At 31.5% G+C, this 9414-nt stretch overlaps 1 protein-coding gene across 1 annotated transcript in view; it reads left to right on the top strand.

Moving 5' to 3' along the window:
- Positions 1-641: 641 nt before the first annotated feature.
- LOC119644566 overlaps positions 642-9414 on the top strand; it is a 30903-nt gene continuing 22130 nt past the window's right edge. The window contains exon 1 of the mRNA XM_038044159.1: positions 642-1761. Coding sequence (XP_037900087.1) covers positions 1457-1761 — 305 coding nt within the window. The 5' untranslated portion in view covers positions 642-1456. The remainder of the gene's footprint in view (positions 1762-9414) is intronic.

Raw genomic sequence — 9414 nt, 5'->3', positions numbered from 1 at the left:
TTAAAAAAAAAAAAAAAAAAAAAAAAAAAAAACTAAAAGAAAATTCAAAAGCCCTGGATTATTTTGAATTTTCCTTAAACTAATGAAAAGTTATTAGTTGAAAAAAAAAAAAAAAAAAAAAACAAAGAGAAAGAAAAACAGTTTAACTGTTTAACTGTAAAAGTGTACGAGATATGCTTAAACTTTTTTTTCTTCTTCTTCTTTTTCAAATACATTTTTAAAGAAAAAAATAAAGCCTTAAAAAGAAAATTGAAAAATAAAAAACTAATTTTGAATTATTTGAAAATTGAAAAACAACGTATTTGTGTTATTATTACCCATGAAATTATGTTTATTTGATTAACTCTTAGAATATTTAACACAAAACACGCTTTACCAAATATACAAAAAAAAAAAAGAATTATTTAAAACTATTGTACATAAAAATACAAATTGTAGTTCACCTTGCTTTTGTTATATAGCCACAATCACTAAAAGCAACAACAATAATAATAAAAATAACAACAACAATTTTATAAAAGACATCAAATAACAACAACAAAATAACCAAAAATTAAACAACAGAAAATCAAAAATACACAAATTGCCTCAAGAAGAAGAAAAAAAAAACAAAAAACAAAAACTTATCTGCCAATTATCAAAATACAACAACAAGGGCAACAATAGAAACAGTAACAACAAAAATAATAATAATAATAATAACAACAACAACAGAAGCAGCAACAGCATCATCTCGATATAATTTGCAAACGCTCTGTCAAGGAAAATAATAAATAAAAAAAAAAAAGCAGAAAAAGAATTAGCTCAAACGAGTTTTGTTTCAAAAAAACTCTGAAAAGGAAAAATATTTTCTCTAAATGATAAAAAAATCAAAAAAAAAAGAAACCAAAAGCTAAGAAAGGGATTCGGAAAAATTCACTCAAACAGCGCCATACACTTACCCACTTCGGATGATATGCTAAAACGTTAAACAATTATCACCAATAAAAAGTAGCAACAACAACAACAACAACAACTTAAAAAACACAAAACGCAAACTCAACATACTCAAGCATTTAAAGCCGAGCAAAAGTTAAAAAAAACAAAAACATAATCGCTCCATAACTAACGGATTTTCTATATATAATAAAAGAAAAGAAAAAAAAAAACAAACCAAAATTCTCCTTTACTCTCTTCCTCTAACTTAAGTTATCATTTAACGCGAGAGTTTAAACTACTGAACACTAAACAACGCATTCTCTCCTTCTCCTTTTACGCGGAGCAACTCTTTGTTTTATCATTTTTGTTGTTGTTTGTTTGTGTTTTTTTTTTTTTTGCTTTTTTCTCACTTTACCAGCGCACATACATAACGTAAAAAAAAACAAAAAAAACAAAAAAGAAAGAAAGAAAAACAAAAAACAAAAAAAAAAAAAAAACCAAGCAAAAAGCAAACAAGTCAGTCATACATAGCGAGAAGATGACCTTGCCTAGCGTTACTCCCGTAAATGGTTGTGATGATGATTCGGACATGTTTGGTCCTCCACGTTCATCACCACCTATCGGTTATCATCATCATCGTTCGCGCGTGCCAATGATTTCACCAAAATTGCGACAACGCGAAGAACGTAAACGCATTTTACAGCTGTGCGCTCATAAATTGGAACGCATTAAGGATTCGGAAACGAATTTAAGACGAAGTGTTTGCATTAACAATACCTATTGTCGTTTAACCGATGAATTGAGACGTGAAAAACAATCGCGTTATTTAGCGAATTTACCCAGGTATGTAATGAGTAATATTAGTATCATTACATTCAATATTCATTCATATATATATATATATGTATATATATATATATATATACGTACATAGATGCAGTCAATCCTCACGTCAAACGAAAACAAAAAACAAAGAAAAAAAACATAATACTTAACAGATATAAACAAAAAGAGACAGAGTTCGTAAGTTTGTTCATATATATATACACATCTGTATATATGCAGATGCATTTACATTATATAAATATATATAGATGTACATTATGTATATGGGCATATGATGAAACGTAGTGATGAAATTTTATTAATGCTATCGAAAGTGTGTTTGAATGTTTTTCTTTTTTTTTTTTTTTTCTGTTCGCCTATAATAGCGCGATCGTATTTAATGTATTTAAACTATTAGGAGCGAGAGAGAGAGAACGATTTTTTTTTAAATTTAATTTTCAATTAATAATCATTCCAAATAACTACCTATATATATATATATATATATATATGATTATATATATATATATACATATATATAACGCAATGCCAAGACATTAATTGATTGCAAATGTTTAGCAATAAATTCGCTTTAAACTTTTTTTTTGGAATTTTTGTGACGAGTCCTTGAAATGTTGCGAAAAGTGTTAAAAACTCAGCACAACTACGCTACATGTGTGCTTCGTGCACTACTATCTGCCAAATAAAATATTTCGTTAAAGTTTTCGTGGCTGTGTTTGTGTATCTGTGTGTATCTGTGTGTGTGTGTGTGTGTGTGTAAGATTGAATGGACTCTACTAACTTGTTAGCTTTTCGCATGTCCAGCTGTATCAAGTTCTTGGCGAGTTCCTAGCTAAAATGGAACAATTTGAGTGCAGCTAGGCCTCACCATTGACCAGAGTAGGGTTTATTGTTCCATACACAATAAACCGTTCTGGACTCTGGCGCTGTTTAGGCCCCTACTCTGTGGGAATTGTCTAACTCGCCAGGGGTCGTAGTACGCTTGAAGTGTCTTGGGCCACCGTGGGGTTAAGCCTTTCAGGCAGGAACCCACGTTAAACCCTTGCCACAATTCTGTATCAAGTTCTATGAATTTATCCCTTTCTTAAGAAGATCTCTTGGATTTAGCGACTTGTGTTTGTGAGTCGGGCATTTTATCTATAGTAAGGTATCGTTCGTTCAGATCAATAGTATCACGCTTTATTTCTTGTTCTTCCTCAGCCACTGAAATCATGTCCACGTTGTTGGCGTAGAAAGATTATTGGGAGATGGGGGAATAAATGTACGCTTCACTTACTCACTCACCTTGTTTGCATTTAAATATATTTATATGGGTTAGCATATTGCATAGCTTAAGAAACTGTCGAGCACCGACGGTCGTTTTACCTTACTATGCTAGGTGAGGTGAAATTGGATGATACCAACCAAAGCCAAAGCAAATTACATTTGAAGAGTTAAGTCGCTTCAATTTTAGCGTCTATTTTCATAAAATGACTCACAAAGTTCTAACCTATTGTCCCAAGTTAGATTGTTTTTCCGTTAATCCGTTTATCTTCATTAACGTATAATTCTTATGAAGAAAGGCTGAAATGATTTTCTTTCATAACCTTGTCTCCTCTCTCCTCTTCCACGTCACACGAATTCTCAGGGAACGTGATGAAAAATTAAATCTTTTTAAGCTGATGACTGACTACAGTTTAAGTCAGACAACGTTCCTCCAATCATGAATTAGTAAAGAACAAACACTCAAAGACATACCCCTCGGAACTCTCTCGATCGCCATACGATTCTTTCCCAACACTACCCGTTATCCATATCATCCATTATTGAAACAACTTCGCAACTTTTCGTTACAATTTGGAATGATATGAAATTTGAATACTGAAGTCGCCACATTGAGCTTCACATGCGGGCACTTTTAGGCAGGCGAACACCTTGAACAGTGAACAATTTTCTTGCTCGCTTACAATGATGACGGCAGCAGTCCATCAGTCCTCATTCTCTTCTAATTTATACTGAAAATATGATAAAAAGACGGAACTGAATCGTAGAATGACGTGTAATTTGTTCACTTCTATGCCATGGAGCCAATGAGAAGATAAGATGTTTCGCTATCATTCGTTGCTTAGTGAGCTTATTTAGGAAATTTAGCTAATTTACAAATAAATGCAAGTGAATCTCTGGTTCCCTGCTGAGTGAATGAATAAACGAAATTTGACAAATTCAAAAGTCAGACGCTGTATAACATAACCTCAACAAACAAAATGATAAAAATCGAATGCTCGTCTTAATGAGAAATCTTTTTCTTCTTGATCGATTGATTAAAACGTTTGTTTATATAATGTGTTAACGAAATATGAAAGCATATATATGCATAACATACAATGCATTTAATGGATGGACGACAAAAGCTCAATATTTCGTGTTTGCTTGGTTTTGACTTATATAGGCCGACATACAACTTACCCCGAGAGAGGGTTGTTGTGATCGCAGCAAAAAACGAAGAGAAAAACAAAAATCAAATCAATTAATTGAGAAAATTTTTACAATGAGGAAAAGCATATAAGGTGACAAGCAGTGTTGCTTTTTTAAAAAAAAAAAACAAAAAAAAAAATATTTTTTAAATTTTTATCGGTGTGATTTAAAAAAAAAAAAAAAAAAACAAAATAAGAAAAAAAAAAATGAAATACCAAATTACTGTTATTTAGCGAAAAATCTTTTCTTTATTTATTTTTTTTTTTCTGTTTTTTTTTTTTTTTTTTTTTGCTTTGTTTTTTGTTAAAATTATAAAACAATTAAAAGAAGATAAGTTTCACTAATTACTTGAGTAAGTAAGAAAAAAAACAAAAACACCACAATAAATGAGAACAATAGCACATAGCACCACCAGATATCACCAGGATGTGTAGAGCTTGTACCAGCTGCCAGCGATTTTGAAGCTGAATAAGTTTTCCATGTCTAAGCTTCGATATTGCAAAGTCAGGATCTTTTTGCTCGTGCGCGGGCAGGTGGCAACCGTTGCCTTTGAAATTTTTCCCAATTTACTGAACGTGAGAGCTTAACAACAAGAACAACCCATCACGCTGCTTTATGCACGCATGTGTATTTGTGAATTGTTTCTGTTTTTTATTACCGCCTGTTCACAGCAATCACAATCAAGCATAACCAACAGGTGGTGGCTACAATGATTTTTGATATCACTTTCACATACCCTTTGGGTTGAATTGTGGTGAATCACTGGTCCAAACTCTTCTGAACCTAAATTCGCTGTCATCGAACGCCCACGCACACTTGTACATATAAATGTAAAACACTACGAATAAAAAGTAAACTGATATATCCGTCTAAACTTCGCCATTACTATGAAATTGTGAAATTTTTTTTTTTTTCTTTTTTTTTTTTTTGAGATATGACGATAATGTCTGTGTCATGTGCATAGTAGGGTTCCATGCGATGCAAAGTTGCACGTGTTTTTTATCAACATATAAAAGTGGGGGTTTTTTCTACGGGTTTTTTCTTTATCATGTCTCCGAAACAATGGACATCATCGTTCAGCAATCGGCGCATACTAAGCGGAAAAACCGACCAATCGAATAAAAATATTGTGCAAAAGGTGAATCAAGCCTAAAAAAAAAAAAAAAAATAGCAGCGCGAATTACGGTTAATCAACCAACTTCATCTTAATTATCGTGTTGTTGTTGTTGTTATCAATTTCTTTCATCAATTCAAACGGTTAACAAACAACAATATTGTTTGATGAACGTTATGAAGGCAATAAAGATGAAAGATTTTTTTTTTTTTTATTTTATTCAAAAAAATGCACATTTTGACAATCTTTTTCTGATCACAATAATGCATATATATATATATATATATATATATATATAATGCATAATAGTTAATCATTTCATCGAACATTATCGGTTTTTCCTATCAACAACGATTGCGATTTTTTTGCTCTCAATTACTCTCCTCTCTCCGTCTTTAACACGTAACGAATAATTTAGAAATGCTATAAGTTTTTCTATGTTATATGATTTATCCACAAAAAGAAAAATGAAAAAAAACAAAAACGCTCGCAATAGTTCAAAGTAAAGAAAAGTTTTGATTTTATTTCTTATGTGAAAAAAGAAAAAACTTTTTATTTTTATATTACAAAACACAAAAAGTTTTTAGATATATATATATATATATATATATATATATATATATTATTTTCTCTTTTGTCCCTCTGTCTCTCTCTTTTTATATTATTTAATATTTTCCTTTTTGTATAAGAGATATGCAAGCATATAAAAGTAAATAATACAATTGCACATATACAATGGTAAACATGAACACTAGTGCACAAATGTTGAAATCGTTTGATAAAGGTTGGTTTTTTTTGTTTATGCTTTTTTGTGTTTTTTTTTTTTTTTTTTTTTTTTTAGTTACAACAGCACCAAAAGTTTTTGCAAATAAGTGTAAGGCAAAAAGAGAATTGAAAACAGTTATGCGTAGCATTTTTGTTTTTTTCCTTTTCTTTTTTTTTTTCATATTAACAGAGGCATATATGTGTGTATATGCATATAAATACACACATACGCGCGCGCATATATATGTATATATATATATATATATATATATACTTATGTACATATACCATATATAAACATATATAATATAAGCATATCAGGCGACTTTAACCACAAACAGAAAGCTAAAGTACTTCTTATAAAAACATAAAGAAGAGCTAGAGTGGTATCAAAAGCCAAAATGAAAAAATATATAAAAAAATTACATATAAAACGAAATTATACTTAAGAAGAAGAAAAATAATACTGCCCTCTGCCCCGACGCTCTCCCATAGCTTCCACTTCGTCAAGCTTAGTAGCGAGAGCGAGCATAATCATCGTCGTCATCTTCATCATCATTAACAACAGTTAAAAGACGCAAGTAAAGTCCAACTTAAAAGCTAGAAGGACGGACAAGTATGCGAATGGACGAAATGTTTGTGAAAAATGTGTTTGGGTTTAGATGTATGTAAGTATGTGTGTGTGTGTGTGTGTGTGTGTATGTATGTGTGTATGTGTATGTTTTCAATGCGAGAGAGTTTTTTGTTTTTTTTTTTTTGTGTTTTTAGATACATGTTACAATGAATGCCTAAATATGCAATTTTCTGTCTGTGTACGTATGTGGCTGCGTGTTAGGGTTTTTGCTTGTAACTATTTATTGTTGTTGTTTTACAGCAAAACTCAATACACGATTTAAGTCATGTTGCGCGAGACTCTTGCCAACATCTTACACACACATATCTATATATACATATATATATATATAAATATATATACAAGTTGGGCATATATCCGTTCATACATATATAATACGATATAGATACACATGCTTTGTTTGGTACGTGTATACGTATGCTATTTTTTGTTGTTGCTATAGTTGTCGTAATGGTAGTTGTAGTAATAGTAGTAGTAGTCTATAATGATGATAGTAACTTCTTGTTGTTGTTTATACGCTATTGCTGCAAGTGGAACGTGATCATTTTAACGTTTGTAATTGTTTAGTTGTATATTTCAGATGTTTGTGCGTATGCTTATAGTAATTTTTTTTTTGTATTTATTTTGATATGTTTTTTATTTTATTTTTTTATTCCATCGCATAAGTGTATGACTTTCAATATATGTGTGCATGGAAGATTGTTGCGTTGCATATGGTTGTCTGTCGCTTTAGATTTAATGCAATTGTAACTGATTTAATATAAAAAGGAAGGCAAAGTTAAGCATATTATTATTAGTTATCGAAGGCGTATACGATCTTTTTTTTTTTTTTTATATATATATTTTATCTTTAACGTAAAGCTCTAAGAAACTCGATGAAATGAATGCCAAGATTTTGCATTATTTCATTTTGGCCGCATGTGAAAGGGAGAGGAGCAAATTTTTGTTAACAATCAGACGTCTAAGGTTATCGTCATGCTAAGATAACGGTATTCATAGTTATACAAAATACAACATCATCCATTTGTTACCGCCAATTTACCGCTTCTGGGCGACGAGCAGCTCGGCGGAAAAGCCAAAAATTATATGAGAAGAAGTTTTCGTTTGTGGAGAAAATTATGGATCTAACGGGTATTAATCGGATTGTATCGACATGTTTTCCACGGCCATCGAAATTCCATGCGGCAAAATAGTGATGATCAGGTCAGTCCGAAATGGTCTGATGATAAATTCAGTTACAAGCCAATTCACTTAAGGATATAAATTCTAGAATTGTAAACTATAAGGGATGTACCGAGACAACTCTTCATTCTGACAACTGTGAACTGTCATATGAGGTGTTTTATGCGGTGTGGCCGCCATTACCCCAAAAAATTACTGCAACATTAAAGATTTGAGTTGTTAGGACAGACTTGGTTTTTGCCTTTCATACGCTTACATTCATCTGCAATCATCTACCGAAATAGCGTAGCTTTTTAACTAATACGATAAGAGATAATGTTAGTTCTCTACCCTAGTGGGAGATGAATGGAAAAATCGCATGCGCTTCGATACCGTGCTGTTAAACTTCTTCACATGCAGGCGTTTATCATTAAGTTGTTTCATCTCTTCCTCTCAATGGCAAAAGTACTTGCATCACCTGAAAATTGTCCAAACAATTGCATGTCCTTTAATTGGGCAAAAAGATTGAAAAGCCTAAGGAGCCAAAGATGATATTGTATTGTTCCTTTACTCAAAAAAAAAAATTTCAATTTCAATTTATTCAGTTAAGCGCTGTATCGTCGTTCCATATAAATATCCGAGAAATTTGCCAAATGCGCTTAACGCAAGCAATGAGACAACTATTGTCTTTCGAGTTTTGCTTCGCAAACTGTGTTAATCGAGTTTTTTAACTAACGAGTAAATCGCGTAATTGTCGCGCAGAATTTACCGAAAGATGAAACACATCGTTAATAAATCATGTTCACGAAACGATTATATATATTCGTGTGACAAAATTTTTTTTTTTTTTTTTTTTTTTTCTATCGGATTCGTATGTTTGTTTGTTTGTTTGATTTATCTGGAGGGATTCGCGCGAAACCTTACAAATACAAATAGCAAAGCTATTGCGTGACAACCACTTCAAAGTCAATATTTCCGCCATGCATACCGTATAAGATTAAAGCTGATCCGTAGTGATACTAATGCAATGAACTGAAAACTTTTTATATTTCACGGGTGTCGTAAATTAGTTATTCCAAACAAAACCATCATAATCGACTTAATCGTAACGACAATTACAACATCAAACATGCATATATATTCCCGATCATCTTGAAATTTATAATGGATTCAATTATATTATTCGTTCATCTATCTGTCCGCGCGTTTGTTGGGATTCCCCAAAGTTTGCAAACTTCTTGAATGGAAAACCAAAACATAATTTATATACAAGAATTATGTAATAACAAGGGCCTATGAATGCCTATGAATGTTCATTCGGGAATCAAACAAATTTCATTTTCTCGATTACTTTTCGAATGTAAAAAGTGATAACAGTTTCACTTAATATCTGAAAACTGACTATAAGTCAATTGTATTATGAGCATATCGTTGTGGATGATTTGATCTTTATTCGAAAATACTAAAGCCATAGTATAATCTTTGAGAATATCATTCGGCTATGCTCCATTTTAGATAGCGG

Source organism: Glossina fuscipes, unplaced genomic scaffold (assembly GCF_014805625.2).
Source record: "Glossina fuscipes isolate IAEA_lab_2018 unplaced genomic scaffold, Yale_Gfus_2 0, whole genome shotgun sequence".
Lineage (NCBI taxonomy): Eukaryota > Metazoa > Arthropoda > Insecta > Diptera > Glossinidae > Glossina > Glossina fuscipes.
The sequence above is the reverse complement of the archived record's forward strand: the minus strand, read 5'-3'. Positions and strand labels throughout refer to the sequence as shown.